Source organism: Leucoraja erinacea, chromosome 37 (assembly GCF_028641065.1).
Source record: "Leucoraja erinacea ecotype New England chromosome 37, Leri_hhj_1, whole genome shotgun sequence".
Classification (NCBI taxonomy): Eukaryota; Metazoa; Chordata; class Chondrichthyes; order Rajiformes; family Rajidae; genus Leucoraja; species Leucoraja erinaceus.
Window position 1 is genome coordinate 10,223,896 of NC_073413.1, and position 20,062 is coordinate 10,243,957.

The window sequence follows — 20,062 nt, forward strand, 5'->3', positions numbered from 1 at the left end:
GGACTAACTGTACAGAACGTTTTTCCTTCTATTATTTATTATGTAAAATAATATGTGTGTTATGATTGTGTTTATAATTTGTTTGGTTGTTTTGTTGTTCCGCGAGCATTGCCACTTTCATTTCACTGCACATCTCGTATGTGTATGTGACAAATAAACTTGACTTGACTTGACTTGAGTAGGCCATTCGGCCCCTTCGAGCCAGCACCGCCATTCAATGTGATCATGGCTGATCATCCCCAATCAGTACCCCCTTCCTGCCTTCTCCCCATATCCCCTGACTCCGCTATCTTTAAGAGCCCTATCTAACTCTCTCTTGAAGGATCTTATAGAAACTTACAAAATTCTTAAGAGGTTGGACAGGCTAGATGCAGGAAGATTGTTCCCGATGTTGGGGAAGTCCAGAACTAGGGGTCACAGTTTAAGGATAAGGGGGAAGTCTTTTAGGACCGAGATGAGAAAATCATTTTTTACACAGAGAGTGGTGAATCTGTGGAATTCTCTGCCACAGAAGGTAGTTGAGGCCACAGTTCATTGGCTATATTTAAGAGGGAGTTAGATGTGGCCCTTGTGGCTAAAGGGATCAGGGGGTATAGAGAGAAGGCAGGGATGGGATACTGAGTTGGATGATCAGCCATGATCATATCGAATGGCGGTGCAGGCTCGAGGGGCCGAATGGCCTACTCCTGAACCTATTTTCTATGTTTCTATGAAAGCATCCATAGAATCGGCCTCCATTGCCTTCTGAGGCAGAGAATTCCACAGATTCACAACTCTCTGGGAGAAAAAGTGTTTCCTCATCTCCATTCTAAATGGCTTACCCCTTATTCTCAAACTATGGCCCCTGGTTCTGCACTCCCCCAAAATCGGAAACGTTTCCTGCCTCTAGCGTGTCAAATCCCTTAATAATTTTATATATTTCAATAAGAATCCCCTCTCATCCTAAATTTCAGAGTATACAAGCCCAGTCGCTTGATTCTTTCAACAAATGACGGTCCAGCCATCCCGGGAATTAACCTCGTGAAGCTACGCTGATCTACCTCAATAGCAAGAATGCCAGATGAGAGAAATACAACGAATAGTTAGGAAGGAAAACGGCCATTGTTGCAAAAGGACATGGAGTATAAAAATGGGGAAGTTTTTCTGCAATTCACATGATTTGACAAGATCACACTTAAATTTTCGATAATGCCACTTCCCATTCTTCTAAACTATAGAGAACTACGGGCAGACCAAATAATCTCCCCATATATGGCACAACTAGGAACCAGTCTGGTGAAGTTTCGCTGCAATTAATTCCTCTCTGCATTCCAACTTCAGAGATCTACTGGATCAGTCAAATGTAACATCATTTCAAGTTGTCTCCGTTCAATTGTGTTATTATTTAATAATCTACATTTTAGTTTAGTTTAGTTTAGAGATACAGCGCGGAAACAGGCCCTTCGGCCCACCGAGTCTGCACTGACCAGCGATCCCCGCACACTAACACTATCCTACACCCACTAGGGACTTCTTCTTCTGTCGTATGTCTTTTAGACCTGCAGCTCCGTTGAGGCGAGCCAGGCCAACGTGTCATCATCCAGGTCAATCAGACATCGTTCACCATTCAGTTTTGCCATGCCGGTTTTTGGGGCAACTGGTGACTATATGTTCCGCTGTCTGTGTTGGGTCCCCACACTCGCAGGAGGCGCTGTCCACGAGGCCCCACCTCTTCATCGTTACTCCATAGCGTTCGATGCCTGTCCTCAAGCGGTTGAGGGTTGTCCACTGCTTTTGGGGCAGGTCCTGGCCAGGGACGTCCATGGGGTCAATTTCCGCTTACGTCAAGCCAATTAACGTACAAACCTGTACGTCTTTGGAGCGCGAGAGGAAACCGTAACAGCAGAGAAATAGCAGTAAATTGTCCCTGTGTGTGTGTGTGTGTGTGTGTGTGTGTGTGTGTGTGTGTGTGTGTGTGTGTGTGTGTGTGTGTGTGTGTGTGTGTGTGTGTGTGTGTGTGTGTGTGTGTGTGTGTGTGTGTGTGTGTGTGGTGTGTGCGTGCGTAGTGTGTGCGTGCGTGCGTGTGTGTGTGCGTGCGTGTGTGTGTGTGTGTGCGTGTGTGTGTGTCGGATGATGTTAGTGTGCGGGGATCGCTGGCCAGCGTGGACCCGTTGGAACGTAGGGCCTGTTTCCGCACTGTATGTATGAACTCTCGCCGAGATCGCCAGCGGTGGAGCTCCATCCGGCGTGGCCTTGTTGGCTTTGGAAGCCGCGGCCTCCGGCAAGGAAACTGCCGTTCCAGGCATCCCAAGCCGCTGAGAGGATTCTCCCGACGCCGGAGCACCATCACACGACGAGAACGGACTGGAACATCGGGCCCTGTAAAGGCAACTGTGGAGGCCTCAATAGGCCCGACTATGGGATGGGGACTGGACATTGTGCCTTCCCTCATAATGGGAACCATTGTGGAGGGATGTTTTTATGTTTACATTTCTTTATTACTGTTATGTGTCTATTCGTTATTTCTGTGCTGCATTGGCAAGAAGCATTTCACTACACCTAGGTGTATGTGACTAATAAAATAACCTTTGAACCTTTGGACCTTTGAACTAAACTAACCCAAAATGCATGCTAAACTGATGTCACATGGACTCGGAAGACTTTACATAATTAAAGTTCTTGCAGAACTCCACAGATACCAGCTGACTAATGAATCATACCATCTCACATCACCAACAAAGAAAGCTTGTAGTGAAAAACCATTATTGGTAAGCATGAACATCACATGTTTTTAATCAGAAAGATTCAGAATGAATATCAACACAGCCTTAGTAACTTATCAAAGATTCTTACATACACATTCCATGGATTCCCTTGCAGTGAACTTTTAAAACTAGTTACAGAGTTGGGAATAAGCAGGACATGATAAACAAGATAAGGAAAAGGCTGGATCATTACTATTAATATATTTGTAAAATGCAGGCAGTTTGTCTATAGTCAACTATTGAAGAAGGATTACTCAGCGGGTGCAGCAGCATCTATGGAGCGAAGGAAATAGGATTTCCTTTTTCCTTCGCTCCATAGATGCTGCTGCCCTATTTCCTTCGCTCCATAGATGCTGCTGCACCCGCTGAGTTTCTCCAGCTTTTTTGTGTACCTTCGATTCTCCAGCATCTGCAGTTCCTTCTTAAACATTGAAGAAGGATTAATGTTTTGGGTCAGATGCACACAGGGTTTAGATGATGAGCTGGTTAGTCAAAGAACATAAAACATACAACTGTTTCCTTGATCTTTGTCCTCTCTGATCTCTCGTTTTCACGCCTTACCTTTCCATATCTCTGTGTCTCCCTCTCCCCTGACTCTCAGTCTGAAGAAGGGGCTCGACCCGAAACGTCACCCGTTCCTTCTCTCCGGAGATGCTGCCTGTCCCGTTGAGTTACTCCAGCATTTTGTGTCTGTCTTCGATGTAAACCAGCATCTGCAGTTGCTTCCTACATATAGAACAGTACAGCACAGAAACAGGCCCTTCGGCCCACATTGCCTGTGCTGAACATGAATCCAAGATGAATTGTTCTCCTCTGCCAGCAGGTGATCCAGATGCCTCCCATTCCCTGCCTATCCATGTGCCTATCCAAACGCCTCTTAAATCCCACTGTTGTGTCTGCTTCCACTGCCAGACTGAACGTGGAGTTTGAAGAACTGAAGACCTTCAGTCTGAAGAAGGGTCCCGACCCGAAACGTCACCCATCCTTGTTCCCTAGTGATGCTGCCTGTCCCGCTGAGTTACTCCAGCACTTTGTGTCTATGTTCAAGAACTAGAGACGCTGGTTTATACCAAAGGTGGACACAAAGTGCTGGAGTAACTCAGCAGGTCAGGCAGCGTCTCTGGAGAAAGGGGATAGGTGATGTTTACTCCAGCACTTTGCGCCCTTTTGCATATTAACCAGTTCCTTGTTTCTACTTTCAATTTTTCTGTCTTTCTATCATCACAGATTATATATCAGGAGTGGATTGCCCTAGCCTCCAGTGCATGTTTGAATGTTCAGTAATTAGAAGATTTCTTTAGAACTACTGCGTGTATGGCTCGGGGCAAAGTCACGAACAATGCATTTCGGAGCCATCTTTGAAACAAAGGCCTGCCTTTCAGCAGAGACACCAGAGTTTGCAGATGTTGCAAATCGAGCAAAAACAAACTGCTGGAAGAACCTGATGGGCCAGGTAAAGGTTTAGTTCAGTTCACGTGCACCGAGGTAGAGGGAAAAACTTTTTGTTGCACGCTATCCAGGCAGCAAATAGACTACACGTGATTACAATCGAGCCTTCCACGTGCACAGATGCAGGATAAAGGGAATAATGTTTTGTGCAAGGTAAAGTCCAGTCAAATCTGATTAAAGAAAGCACCAGTTAAATGGAAAGACCAGTGGAAGTCAGCGGAACCATCTAGGCTACACCATTACATCAATGACCCACACGGACGTCCCTGGCCAGGACCTGTCCCGAAAGCAGTGGACAACCCTCAACCGCTTGAGGACGGGCATCGGACGCTATGGAGTAACGATGAAGAGGTGGGGCCTTGTGCACGCTAATAGTGGAAAAGTGGACACTTACATAATTTCATCTTTGGTAAGAGTAAGCACACCTTCGGCCGATTACTTTGAATGGTTGTTGCACAGAACATGATGTACTCTTTCTTAAGTTGCATCATCGAACATTCCATTCTAAGTATAGCATTGGGTTAGGTTCACTTGCACCTCCTCCCACCTCATCTACTGTATCCACTGTTCCGGGCGTGGACTCCTGTACATCGGCTCGGCGATTGTTTCGCTGAACACCTCCGCTCAGTCTGCCTAAACCCACCTGATCTCCCGGTTGCTCAACACTTCAACTCCCCCTCCCATTCCCACACTGACCTTTCTGTCCTGGGCCTCCTCCACTGTCAGAGTGAGGCCCAGTGCAAATTGGAGGAACAGCACCTCATGTTTCACTTGGGCAGCTCACACCCCAGCGGTATGAACATTGACTTCTCTAACTTCAAGTAACCCTTGCTTTCCCTCTCTCTCCATCCTGTTTCTCCGACCAGTCGGACTGCCCCCGATCTCTGTTTTATCATGTAAGATTGTTAAGGGTTTGGACACGCTAGAGGCAGGAAACATGTTCCTAATGTTGAGGGGTGTCCAGAACCAGGGGCCACACACACAGTTTAAGAATAAGGAGTAAGCCATTTAAAACGGAGACGAGGAAACATTTTTTCTCACAGAGAGTGGTGAGTCTGTGAGATTCTCTGCATCAGAGGGCGGTGGAGGCCGGTACTCTGGATGCTTTCAAGAGAGAGCTAGATAGGGCTCTTAAAGATGGCGGAGTCAGGGGATATGGGGAGAAGGCAGGAACGGGGTACTGATTGGGGATGATCAGCCATGATCACATTGAATGGCGGTGCTGGCTCGAAGGGCTGAATGGCCTACTCCTGCACCTATTGTCTATTGTCTATCTCTGTTTGCTTTGTTGTCACCTTCTCCTAGCTAACAATGGTGAATTCTACCTTTTTCTTGAATTTCATCTCTTTTGATACCTCATTCTCACACCTTACCCTTCCTTATCTCTGTGTCTCCCTCTCCCCTGACTCACCCCATAACGTCACCCCCTCCTTCTCTCCAGAGATGCTGCCAGTCTCGCCGAGTTACACCAGCATTTTGAGTCTACCTTCGGCGTAAACCAGCATCTGCAGTTCCTTCCTGCACATTGGGTCAGGATTAGTTCACTCCATTGCTGCTGAAGTTCTTTCAATACCATTCCATTGGACAGGGGTTGTGGTGTTATGGGAAGAAGGCAGGAGAAGTGGGGTTAGGAGGGAGTCAGAGATAGATCAGCCATGACTGAAAGGCATAGTAGACTTGATGGGCCGAATGGCCCAGTTCTTCTCCTATCTCTTGCGAACTTATGAAGTTATGACACTGAAAGGCTTGATGGAGTGAATATGAATAATGAAAGGCCTGGATAGAGTGGATGTGGAGAGGATGTTTCCACTAGTGGGAGAGTCTAGGACCAGAGGCCATCGCTTCAGAATAAAAGGACGTGCCTTTAGAAAGAAGAGGAGGAATTTCTTTAGTCACAGGGTGGTGAATCTGTGGAATTCATTGCCGCAGATGGCTGCAGAGGCCAAGTCAATGGGTATTTTTAAGACGGAGATTGACAGATTCTTGATTAGTAAGGGTATCAGGGGTTATGGGGAGAAGGCAGGAGAATGGGGTTGAGAGGGAAAGATGATTGAATGGTAGAGCAGCCATGATTGACTGGTGGAGTAGACTTTATGGGCTGAATGGCCTAATTGTGCTCCTCGAACTTATGTACAGCAGTGGGGCGATAACATTGGAGAGGGTGCAGAGGAGATTGTAGCTTTGAGTAGACAGTTAAGGCGTGGAAACAGGCCCACCCAATCCATGCCGGCCATTCACACTAGTTCTATGTTATCCCACTTTCTCACCCACTCCCAACACTCTAGGTGAAATTTAACGAGGGCCATATAACCTACAGACCCGTACGTCTTTGCGATGTGGGAGGGAACCTGAGCGCCCGGATAAAACCCACGCGGTCCCAGGGAGTTGTTGCCTGCGATGGTGTTTCAGTTCTTTGAAGACACTGGAAAGGCTGGGCGTTGGTTTTCTTTGAAGCAGAGGAGGGTTGAGCAGTTCTTGATGGATTCTGAGGCGGAACAGTAGTCAAACAGGTACAGGGGGATGAACATGTTTGGGTTCAGAGCTGCAAGGAGAGGCGTTGAACGATGAAAAGATTATGGTTCTGTGTTTCAATTCACATTCTCTGCTCACAAATCATTGCTCACAAATCTAGTTATAATTGTTGTCAGGAAAGTATGTTTGTGACAAATATACTGTAGGATTGTCACTGAAGTGTATGCCAAATAAATCAGCCATGATCATATTGAATGGCGGTGCAGGCTCGAAGGGCCGAATGGCCTACTCCTGCACCTAATTTCTATGTTTCTGTTTCTAAATAAAGAATTTCACCGTACTTAGGTACTTAGTAATTTTAAGTTTATTTAATTTCATGTTCCATGTATCTTGTCGTGTTTTTATGATTGTCGGCAGAACAATTTCCCTCCTGGGATAGATAAAGTTCTACCATATCGTATCTTATCCCATTGCACCGTATTGTATCGTAGTATTAAGGATACGTGACAATATACTACAATTGGACCATTGAATGTTTAGTTTTGTTTAGAGATACAGCGCGGTCCCACCCAGTCCACGCCAACCAGCGATCCCAGCACACTCACACTATCCTACACCCACTAGGGACAATTTACAGTTACACCAAGCCAATTAACCTACCTAATTGTTATGTCGATTACTTTCTCCTTGTACAAATGCTTCTAATAAAATAAATATTTTTTTAAAAGAATTATAACTGAAATAAACTGCATTTTCACCAGACAATTTATGTGACTGGACTGCATTCTACAAAAAGATTTTGAAGAAGTGGGCGGTGAATCTGTAGAATTTGTACGTCTTTGGAGTGTGGGAGGAAACTGAAGATCTTGGAGAAAACCCACGGGGTCAAGATTCAAGATTCAAGATTCAAGATTCAAGATTCAAGATTCAAGATTCAAGATCAAGAGAGTTTATTGTCATGTGTCCCAGATAGGACAATGAAATTCTTACTTTGCTTCAGCACAACAGAATATAGTAGGCATGAATACAGAACAGATCAGTGTGTCCATATACCATTATATAAATAAGGGAGAGCAGGAAGAATGTACAAACTCCGTACAGACAGCACCCATAGTCGGGATCGAACCCGGGTCTCCGTCACTGCAAGCTGTAAGGTAGCAACTCTACCGCTGTGCCACCCTGCCGCCCGTTCTATTCCCATTAGAATATACACTGTTTATTCTGTGAGCTTCATGCAAACAAGGAATTTAATTGCAAGCTGGTGTATATGACAATAAACTACTCTTGAATCTGAGTCTTAAACGTTGGCCTTCCTTGCCCCAATATACCATTGCCAGACCTTGAATATATATGAATAAAAAGAAGACCATAAGACATAGGAGCAGAATCATGCCATTTGGCCCATCGCGTCTACTCTGCCGTCAATCATGGCTGATCTATTTTCCTCTCTCAACCCCAATATCCTGACCTCCCTGTGGCCTTTGACGCACCTTACTAATCAAGAACCTGTGAATCCCTGCTTTAAAAATACCCAATGACTTGGCCTCTGCAGCCGTTAGTGGCAACAAATTCTACAGATTCACCGCCCACTTCTCCAAAATCTTTTTGTAGAATGCAGTCCAGACACATAAATTGTCTGGTGAAAATGCAGTTTATTTCAGTTATAATTCTTTTAAAAAATATATTTATTTTATTAGAAGCAATTGTACAAGGAGAAAGTAATCGACATAACAATTATACAATTTTCGTACAGCTTCAGTTTTAACATTTTATAAACTAATAACTAAATTGGAATAAAGAAAAAGGGAAAGAAGGGAAAGGAAGATCAGTTATAATTCTTACACATGATCCAAATAAAAATCACAAAATCACATGCCACATGACCTAGTTCAGCTTTTGTAACCTTTGGAAAGTCCCAGTATAAACAAAACTGGTCATAAAGGCCACAGCTGACAATGGCCTGCTTCCTTGACCAGCGTTACTTATTTTTGCATATCTTTCATTTATTTGTTCTATATCTCTCTACATCCGACTGTATCTCTTGTTTCCCTTTCCCCTGACACTCAGTCTGAAGAAGGGTCTGGACCCGAAACGTCACCTATTCCTTTTCTCCAGAGATGCTGCCTGACCCAGGGAGTTAATCCAATTTTCTGTGTCTATCTTCGCTCAAAGTTTATTGCCACTCGGAACCTTTTGGCTCAATGCACATGTATTGTTTTCACCGCATGACCCTGCTTTTTAGTTTCGACCTGGCGACCTGCAGTGAATTAGAAGCTGTACCTATGCAATACTTTGCCCTAAACTTACAGCCCAACAATCCAGTTGCGAATGTTATCTGATTGGACTGACAAGGGTAATAGATCTGTTTTTTTACATGTGAATGTAAAATTGCTACAAATGAACATTGAATGGAATGTCCCGGTACTGAGCAATAAATAACTTTTATTCATTGATTGCTTTGTTAAAGGTGAAAGTAACAATTGCCCTTTGCATACCTCAGAGTTACTAAATAGCTTTCTGTTGTGGTAATGAGTGAATTATTAGAATTTTAAATGAGTAATCGTGATTAGTTTTTAGTTGCATTTTTGCACTAAGTAGAATAATTTCTCTTTTTATTTTGCACTAACTTTTGCACAACTAGCTTTTTTTGCACTAACTTTCTCACCAACATTTTTGCACTAACTAGAATGATTTATTTTGGGTAAAGTGACTTGTGATTTTTAGACTGAGGTGCAAAAGGCAAATCGGTTTATCCAGGGGATAACCGACCACAGTTTCCACTCTTGGTTATTGTGATGGGAGCTGGACTAAGAAAGTGCATTGTGTTATAATTTAATGAGGACATCTGGTCAAAGAGGCCTTGAGTCATGAGTCAATAGTCACGAGAGTCAAGAGTATTTTAATGTCACGTCCCGAAAGGTAACCATGGAATTGTTACTTTCAGCGGCATGACAGATACACAGTTATATTAACATAGTGGAGTGGATGGTCGTAGAGTCGAAGGGAAGGAGGAATTACTGTCTCCAACTACATTCTATCTTTGTCCCGCCTCTCCCCTGCCAACAGTCTGAAGAAGAAGGGTCTCGACCCGAAACGTCGCCCATTCCTTCTCGCCAGAGATGCTGCCTAACCCGCTGAGTTACTCCAGCATTTTATGTCTATCTTCGATTTAAACCAGCATCTGCATTTCTTTCCTACACGTAGATCATTGTTAGCCGGGGGAAGTTCACAACTAAGAAAACAGAGATAAAATGTAGTCGGAGATAGTAAGACTGTTCGGAGAACTGGAAAGGGGAGGGATGGAGAGATAGAGAGAGAGAGAGGGAAAGCAAGGGGTTACTTGAAGTTAGAGAAGTCAATGTGTGTCCTATCTGGGGCCACATGACAATAAAACACTCTTGAGTTGCCCAAAGATCATAGAACTCTTGACTCTAACTCTACAGAACGTTTTTCCTTCTATTATTTATTATGTAAAAGAATATGTGTGTTATGAATGTGTTTATAATTTGTTTGGTTGTTTTGTTGTTTGTCTTTTGCACAAAAGTCCGCGAGCATTGCCACTTTCATTTCACTGCACATCTCGTATGTGTATGTGACAAATAAACTTGACTTGACTTGACTCCCTGCCAGCATCAAAGATGGCGCCGGCCATACTGGCCGCACCGCGTGACGTCGCCCCCGCTCCATGACAGCCACGTGCTGTGGTCCCGCCCCCGCGGCGCCGCCATTGGTCAGAGCGCCGGCTGTCCGGGCTCTGAGTGGGCGAGGCGGCTGTCCGTCAGGTGGGGGAGGGGCTGGGGTTGGGACGCGGACGCGGACGGGAGGAGCCGGGCTGCAGGGAAATGGGGAGTGGGTGAAGGTGAACGGTGGTGGTGCAGGTGTCGGTGCAGGTGCAGGTGCAGGTGAGGAGGGGGCGCTGTTGTGGCGGCGCGGCGCGGCGCGGGGGGAGGGGAGGAGATGGAGATGATGGAGTCGTTGCTATGGCAATGGGGCCTGGCCCTGCGGTGCCGGCAGCAGCAGCAGCAGCATCATCCCACTCCTCCTCCTCATCATCATCCCGGGGCCGGGGCCGTGGCCCACACCTGAGACCCAGGCTTAGGCCTTGGTGCTTGTACCTTGTACCTTGTAGTACATTGTGCTTTGAGGCTTGTACCTTGTACCTTGTACCTTGTACCTTGTACCTTGTGCCTTGTGCCTTGTAGTACATTGTGTTTTGAGGCTTGGGGCTTGTACCTGGTACATTGTGGCTTGGTGCTTGTAGTACATTGTGCTTTGAGGCTTGTGCCTTGTACCTTGTACCTTGTGCCTTGTGCCTTGGTGCTTGTAGTACATTGTGCTTTGAGGCGTGTACCTTGTGCCTTGTGCCTTGTACCTTGTGCCTTGTGCCTTGTACCTTGTGCCTTGGTGCTTGTAGTGAAATGAAATGAAATGATTCAATTTATTGTCATTGTCAGTGTACAGTACAGAGACAACGAAATGCATTTTTAGCATCTCCCTTGAAAGGGAGACACAGGGCGTCGCGGTGTGCCCGCGCCTGCCGCCGTAACATTCCATTACAGGCAAAGGTGGGTGAAGTGTCTTGCCCAAGGACACAACGACAGTATGCACTCCAAGCGGGATTTGAACCGGCTACCTTCCGGTCGCCAGCCGAACTCTTAGCCCATTGTGCTATCTGTCGTCCCACTTGTAGTGCATTGTGCTTTGAGGCTTGTACCTTGTATCTTGTGCCTTGGTGCTTGTAGTACATTGTGCTTTGAGGCTTGTACCTTGTGCCTTGTACCTTGTACATTGTGCCTTGGTGCTTGTAGTACACTGCTTTGAGGCTTGTAGCTTGGGGCTTGTACCTGGTACATTGTGGCTTGGGGTTAGTAGCTTGGGACTGGTAGCTTGGGGCTTGTAGTACATTGTGCTTTGAGGTTTGTAGCTTGCGGCTTGTACCTTGTGACTTGGGGCCCCTGGGTCTGTGGCTTAGACTTGTGGTTTGGGGCATTTGCTTGGGACGGGACTTCTGTCTTGGTACCCAGGTTTGGTACTTGTAGTACAATTGTGCTTTGGGGCTTGTACCTAGTACATTGTACCTTGGGGCTTGTAGTACATTGTGGCTTGGGGCTTGTAGTACATTGTACCCTGGGGCTTGTAATACATTGTGCTTTGGGGCTTGTAATACATTGTACCTTGGGGCTTGTAATACATTGTGGCTTGGGGCTTGTAGTACATTGTACCCTGGGGCTTGTAATACATTGTGCTTTGGGGCTTGTAGTACATTGTACATTGTAATACATTGTGTTTTGGGGCTTGTAGTACATTGTACCTTGGGGCTTGCAATACATTGTACCCTGGGGCTTGTAGTACATTGTACCCTGGGGCTTGTAATACATTGTGCTCTGGGGCTTGTAGTACATTGTACCTTGGGGCTTGTAATACATTGTGTTTTGGGGCTTGTACCTAGTACATTGTGGCTTGGGGCCCCTGGGTCTGTGGCTTAGGCTTGTGGTTTGAGGCGTTTGCTTGGGACGGGACCTCTGTCTTGGTACCCTGGTTCGGGGCTTGCAGCCCAAGCTTGGGGCCCTTGGGTCTGTGGATTGGACCTTTGCTTGTGATTTGGGGCTCTAGGTTGGGGCTTGGGTCTTGTGAGCCAAGCGTGGGGCCCCTGAGTTTTGTGGCTTGGAGCCGAAGCTCGTGGCATGGGGCTTGTGGCTTGTGGCCAGAGTTTGGGGCCCAAACATGGGGATCAAAGTTGTGGCTTGGGACCGAGGCTAGTGGCTTGGAGTTCAAGCTTTGGGCAGCGGGCTATGAGTTCCTGGGTTTGTGGCTAAAGCTTGCGTGCCTCGGGGTTAGTCTGGTATCTTGAGGCAAACAAACTAGTTGTTCAAGAAGGGACTGCAGATGCTGGAAAAATCGAAGGTGGACAAAAATGCTGGAGAAACTCAGCGGATGAGGCAGCATCTATGGAGCGAAGGAATAGGTGACGTTTGGGGTAGGGACCCTTCTTCAGACTTCAAACAAACTAGGTCACATAATGAAATATTCAGGTGTATGGAGGTTTATAAAGGACGAGAGGAAGGAGGCAGACAGGTTTAAGGAGGGAATTCCGGGCCTTGTATATCTTTGTTTGGCAGCGAAACAGTCTTGACGTCTGTTCTTCCAAACTAGATGTTGCAACAACAAATGCTAAATGTTGCAACTTACCGAGGTACAATTTGACAGCTGAAAGATTGCTTCTAACTTCTAAGCGTATGTAATCTTGTGATTATAATTGGATTAAAATTATTTTAATTCTTTAGCATTGCTGGTGTGCGACTTTGCGACAAATTGGATTTCACTAAATCTGTTTGCTGCTCATAAGCGCTAACTCGTTGCCTGGCACTTTGATTCTAATTCTGGAATAAGCAATGAATATGTGAGAACGAAAGCTAGATACTGCTGAGGTTGGAGATCTGAAATCGGAACTGAGAACGCTGGAAGGATTCACCAGGTCAGGAAGAAAGACACAGCGATGATGGTGGGGGAAAATTTTAGTTTAGGAAGGAATTGCAGATGCTGGTTTACACCGAAGATAGAGACAAATGCTGGAGTTACTCAGGGGTAGATCTCAACTGAAAGAAGGTCGGCGAGGCCCTGGTGGGTCAAAGAAATGCTTCAAGGACAACATCAAGAACAGTTTGAAGAAATTCCACATTACATCGAGCATCTGGGAGCACATTGCACTGAACAGGCGCTCCTGGAGGAAATCCGTGCAGGAAGGTGCTGCAAGTCATGAAACGGAACTACGCCGTGTCAAAGAGACGACGCAACAGCACCGTAAGGAGAGAGAGAAGGGGGCTCGACGACTACCAACTCCAGTGCCCACCTTGCACCAAGGTGTGTGGATCACGGATCGGCCTCTACAGACATCTGCAGACCCACAAGTAGACAACCCTATGGAGAGGACAGTCATACTCGTTTCGAGTGACCACCGATGATGAGGAGACGTACAGAGTCTTTTACCCAATCTATTATGGACACAAATTGCTGAGTCTATCTTTAGTTTGGCATACTTTATTGTCCCATGTACCGAGGTGCAGTGAAAAGTTTCTTGTTGCCTGCTATCCAGTCAGCAGAAAGACTATGCATGATTACAATCAAGCTGTCTACTGTGTACAGATACGGGATAAAGGGAATAACGTTTAGTGTAAAGTAAAGTCCGATTAATGATAGTCCAAGGGTCTCCACTGAGGTAGATGGTATGTCAGGACCGCACTCCAGTTGGTGACAGGATGGTTCAGTTGCTTGACAATGTCTTGGTGGCTGATGCTATTGCTTGTGAGAATAACGTTCACATTATTTGCACATTCCAATGGTATTCGGGGAATGAGAACAATATTACAGACAGTCCTAGAACACAAACGCTGCCTAACTGGTAACCAAATTTAGTTTAGTTTAGAGATACAGTGCAGAAACGGGCACGGAGTCCATGCCGACCAGCGATCACCCCGTACACTAGCACTATCCTACACACTAGGCCCAATTAAAAATTTTACCAAAGCCAATAAACCTACAAATCTGCACGTATAGGAACTGTATATCAGGAGGTGCGAATCCAGAGCCAACAAGATCATGGGGGACCCCTGCCACCCCAGCAACAGACTGTTCCAGCTGCTACGGTCAGGCAAACGCCTCCGTTGCCATGCTGTGAAAACAGAGAGGATGAGTAGGAGTTTCTTCCCAGAGGCCATTAGGACTGTAAACTCCTATCTCACCAGGGATTAACTTACTGTACCAGTTTACTGTTGTCTTTTTAGATTGCTGTTTCTTTTTTTTTTGTTCTCCCACAAATATGTAATTACTGATCCTGTTCCATTCTGTTTTGTAGTTTTTTCTTTGCACAATCCGCAAGCATTGCCACTTTTCATTTCACTTGCACATCTTGTATGCGTATGTGACGAATAAACTTGACTTGAGATACAGCGCGGAAACAGGCCCTTCGGCCCACCAGGTCCGCGCCGACCTGCGATCCCTGCACACTAACACGATCCTACACCCGTGCCACAGTATGCGGAGCTGGGCACTAAAAGACTAAATGATATGAAGGGCAGGTTAAGACTTGATGCACCCGAGTTTACAGAGAGTAAAATCACATTTAGATGTCCCCCTATGAGTTGGTAATCCTAAAGCCTGTGATACCTTAGACCCATTCACCCTCAGCACATCCAAATGTGTGAATATCCATAAAGTAGAAGGCAATAGTCTTTTTGTGTTTAATTACAATTACATTTGGTTTTGATAATATGAAAAAAAAAAATGTGAAGCAGAATTTAAAAACTACCTGGAATGCAGAGGAGGGAAATTGCATGGTTTGGGTGTGATATCTTTCACAGAAATGAAAATTGAAACTTGCGTCAGCATTTTTGTAAAATATCTGGTACTTAGAAGTATAGCAACAATAAATCTCTGTAATGCACGAGTCATAGGTTCAGTGAACTACCAACTAGAAATGCAGGTAATTGTGGGATGATGCAAACTTGCCTTAAGGATGCTACTGAAAGGAATTGAAGTCAAGGTTAAATATTCAGTGTCCCACTCAAAGTAAACATGAGAAAGTGGGGATAGAGTTATTAGTGTCATAAGGCACGGAAACAGCCCCTTCAACCCAACTTGCCCAAGCCGACCAATGTGTCCCATCTATCCTAGTCTCACCTGCCTGCCTTTGGCCCATATCCCTCTAAACCTTCCCTATCTATACACCTGCCCAAATGTTTTTTAAATGCCTCGGCTGTGTCCTCTGGCAGCTCATTCCGTATACCCACCAGTCCCTGTGTGGATAAAGTTGCCACACTTCACACGCTGGGGGCAATTTGCAGAGGCCAATTAACCTACATACCAACCCGCACATCTTTGGGGCATGGGAGGAAGCCGGAGCACCTGGGGGAAACCTCACCGGGTCACCCGAAACGTGCAAACTCCACACAGACAACACCCGAGGTCTCTGGCGCTGCGAGGCAGCAGCTGTGCCACTGTGCCCCCTCATACTGCCAACCCCTCAGGAATGCTTCAATGCTAATATGGCACTTTGGGACATTATGACTGTGAAAGATGGTCTAGTAATGAGATTGACCTCTGTGTTGTAACCAGTGACAATCATTTTATCAAAATAAGTTGATAACCAAAGTTGAGAAGCTTTTCACTGCATCTCAAGAGTCAGAGTGTTTTATTGTCATATGTCCAAGACAGAACAATGTAAGTCTTACTTGCAGCAGCACAACAGAATATGTAAACATAGTACACTGTAAACAATATAATAAATGAGAAAAAAGTTCAGTGTGTGTGTGTGTGTATATATTATATATCTATCTTCTATATTACTAAAAGTCTGATCTTGACCGCTTTTGGCCCACCGTGCTACGATTTCTGAGAACACCGCCACCTACTGCCGTCATTCTTGGCCACCTCTCAGAGCCCCCCTCCGCCTTCCGGGACCGGAGGATTTTTCCCATTGATGAAAAATCAGAGAGATATTAATGTTTAAAAAAATTCCATATTCTCTCTGCTGCCCCCGCTGACAGCAGGGGGGAGGGACTATAAAACCCGGGGATTATCGCTCAGTCTCTGCCAGACCCAGGAAGCGAGAGGGTCACGGCTCTCTGAGCTGTGTATAACACTAAACGCACGTTTACTCCACGGGGGATTTAAAAAGTTTGCGTTCACAAAATGAATTTTGGTTGTCGGGTGGCTGCAGCCAACTTGGTAAACCAGTACCTTTGGCCCACAACACCCATACTAGCACAACAGAAAGGCCCCCCCCCCACTGGTGAGCAATATTGGTATTGGCTGTAAAGTTGGTGGCCCTCCCGTGCATGCAGGGACCCAACGGGTCCCCTATATATATATATATATTATAAATATTTGCATTATATACAATATGAATTTTCTATTATCTATCTATCTATCTATCTCTCATCTCTCTATCTCTCTTGGTAAATCTCTCTACCTCTCGGCCCACAACACTATCTCTCTAGCTCAATCTCTCTCTCTCTCTATCCTCCCTATCCCCACTGGTCTCTATCAATATCTGGAATCTGGTGGAGATCTCTATCTGGAATCTCTTTCGTTGGTGACCTATCTCTATCTCTATCCTATCTATCCGTCTGATCTGCATCTATCCCAACGGGTATCCACTATCTATCTATCTATATATATCTATATATATATCTATATATATCTATATATATATCTATATATATGTATATCTATATATATGTATATCTATTTATTTATTTATTTATCTATCTATCTATTTATTTATTTATTTATCTATTTATCTGTTTATTTATCTGTTTATTTATCTGTTTATTTATCTATTTATTTATCTATTTATTTATCTATCTATCTATTTATTTATTTATTTATTTATATATATATGTGTGTGTGTGTATGTATGTGTATATATATATATATATATATATATATATAAATAATATATGACTGTGTGTGTCACACACACACACGCAAACTGCTCACACATGTTCTAATAGTGTAAAAAGAAAACCAATATGGCACTTTGTAGTTCATAGCTTATTTGGAGGTTGTCGTCTTCAACAGTCTGATGGCTGCAGGGAAGAAGCTGTTCCTGAAGTTGAATGTTACAGTACACATGACAATAATAAACTAATCTAGCATGTTTTTTTTCTCCTCTCATTCCTCCTGTGCCCCTCCTCCGTGCCCATTCCCTGTCCCAACTCACCCAAGGTCCCGTTGCCGAGGTTCGCCGCAGAGATGCAGTTCTTTGGCCGCCTGGTGGAGACACTGAGCACCGTTACCAACCTCTTCGCCAATCCTTACCGGGTGCGGGAGGTGCCGTTGTCTGCGTATGCGCCTCAGCACAGGGTCATGGACGACGGACAAGTGGTGCTCTACCGAACCACCCAGTCCTGGGACTGCTTGCTCATCAATCCAAGCGCACCTCACAACGCTTTGAGGTGAGGACCTTTTGTAGGCAATCTATCAGCCATTCGTAAACACCCTGAAATGCAGCCACACTTTGCAAGGATGAATTTCTGCCGTGACACGAATCTAGAATGGGTCTCGACCCGAAACGTCACCCATTCCTTCTCTCCCGAGATGCTGCCTGTCCCGCTGAGTTACTCCAGCATTTTGTGTCTCTCTTCAGTGAGGTGCCTTTACAGGATAGACAAGCTGTCACAGCCAAGTCGAGATTCTCCTGGTCTGGTTTATCCCACCTTGCTTTCACCAAGGTCAAGCTGTGAGGCAGGTTTAGAAAAAAAATTGGAGATGGATTGCCAAGAATTTAGGGTCTGGGCTGAATTGGCCGAGGTTTTCGGGGAACTGAATGGAAAGTTAGGGGAAGGCAAATTCCAGTGGTTGGGGAATCCAGAGTTTGTGTCAGAGGCTGGAAATCGGAAAGAGTGCTTTGTGGAGTGGTTAGGAAACATTTCTTTCCACACAGATGGTGGTAGGAATTTACAATACTCTGTGTAAATGTCAACTCATGCTAAATCGGGCTGTTTTGGTTTTGTTGAGCGGTAGTGGGCTGCACAGCGGTGCAGCTTGTGGAACAGCTACCTCACAGTTCCAGTAAATCCGACCTCCAGTGCCGTCTTTGTGGAGTTTGCAACTATCTTTGGTGTAAACCACCATCTGCAGCTCCTCCCTACACATTTTGTCCTGGTTATATCCCCTAACAAGATTAGTACATCTCGGGGCATCGGGTCCAAAATAGATTTAACTGGAAAAGAATATAGCCCTTTATCTTTGGAAGACAAAAATGCTGGAGAAACTCAGCGGGTGAGGCAGCATCTATGGAACAAAGGAATAGCTGACGTTTCGTGTCGAGACCTAAAAAAATGAAGAACTTATTCTTCAAATGAAAACTAGTTCTTCACTAAGAGAAGGGGCTATATTCATTTTGCCTTTTATTAATTTTATTTTTAATTTAACATACGTGACAAAAGCTAATTTTGGATCTATGAGCATGCATTAAGTCTGGAACGGGGGTGGGAGATTGCAACCTTCACGTGGTCCGCCCTGTTTCAACCTGCCGTGCACAATCAAGTAAGATCAAATAGAACAAGTTGTCCTACAACTTTAGTCTGTGCACGCCATACGCAAGAAGAAGAAGTCTGGAACTATCTTCCCTTGCTTTCCCCTACCTCTCACCCACTTATTGACCCATGTTCCAACAGAGGTTCTCCACTGAGCAACTCTCTTTTCACCCAGAGAGTTGTGAATCTGTGGAATTCTCTGCCACAGAAGGCAGTGGAGGCCAATTCACTGGACATATTCAAGAGAGACTTAGATATAGTTCTTCGGAATCAAGGGATATGGGGAGAAAGCATGAATGGGGTACTGACTTTGGATGATCAGCCATGATCATATTGAATGGTGGTGCTGGCTCGAAGGGCCGAATGGCCTACTCATGAACCCATTTTTTCTCTTAAGTTTTTATGTTTATACGGAGCATTTAACATAGCCCTGCAAATAACTCTTGGATGTTTTTGCTAGCTAGAAGAAAAAAAACTGGCTAGGCCATGTAAGGAAGTGTTGGGGTTGGTGAACAAAACATTAGTTGTTTCCAAGAAGGAGAGCGAGGTGGAGAGGTTTAGGAAGGGAGCTAAGGGCACTGGTAGCTAACGGGATGTTTGCCAAAACCGGAGCAATTATATTCAGGAAATAAGAGGAGCTCACGAACGCGATTATTTTGTTGGATTACTGGGAGAGAGGAGATTGCAGCGTTAGTAAGAGGTGAAGTCAATGGAGTTGGGAAACAAGGTTGGGGCTTTGTTAAAGCTGTGGGTGTTGCTTCAGCAAGGCACCACTGCTGGCAGGCGCAAAGGTGGCTCGGAATTCTCGCAATACTTTCTCCCCCTTTAGTAATCCCAGTCGATGTATGTAAAGCAACTTTGGTTGTGGGACAAAGCCCAGAGGCAGTTGGGTTGGCAGCAACAAAGTTGTTTTGGCTGCAGTCTTTCCTTGGGTGAATGTGTTCTGCGGTGCAAACAAGACAATTATAACGGCAGGAGATGGAAGTATCACAGCATAAAGTTGTTTTCAAACATGTTTCTTGCTACCAGGATGTTATAAATGAGCATTCAGAACATATTTCTAGTTTAGAAAATGGTGATTGAACTGTATCTTCAAAGGTAGACAATAAATGCTGGAGCAACTCAGCCGGTGAGGTAGCATCGATGGAACGAAGGAATAGGTGACGTTGGCTCCATAGATGCTGCCTCACCCACTATTCTTCGCTCCATAGATGCTGCCTCACCCGCTGAATTTCTCCAGCATTTTTGTCTACCTTCGATTTTTCCAGCATCTGCAGTTCCTTCTTAAACAATTGTATCTTCAAAATCACCACCAGCCGAAGCTTGAAGGAAAGATTGAAGCATAAATGGTGTTAGAAA

At 45.1% G+C, this 20,062-nt stretch overlaps 2 protein-coding genes across 4 annotated transcripts in view; both read left to right on the top strand.

The window, feature by feature from the left end:
- Positions 1 to 20,062, top strand: part of LOC129713715 (cytochrome P450 3A29-like) — a 116,445-nt gene that overhangs the window by 17,000 nt on the left and 79,383 nt on the right. The window lies entirely within an intron of this gene.
- pla2g6 (phospholipase A2, group VI (cytosolic, calcium-independent)) overlaps positions 10,469 to 20,062 on the top strand; it is a 37,830-nt gene continuing 28,236 nt past the window's right edge. For 2 of the 3 annotated variants that reach the window (XM_055663352.1, XM_055663355.1), the window contains exons 1-2: positions 10,469 to 10,567; positions 17,391 to 17,620. In XM_055663352.1, coding sequence (XP_055519327.1) covers positions 17,418 to 17,620 — 203 coding nt within the window. In that variant the 5' untranslated portion in view covers positions 10,469 to 10,567; positions 17,391 to 17,417. The remainder of the gene's footprint in view (positions 10,568 to 17,390; positions 17,621 to 20,062) is intronic. The other variant, XM_055663353.1, reaches the window with a different exon arrangement.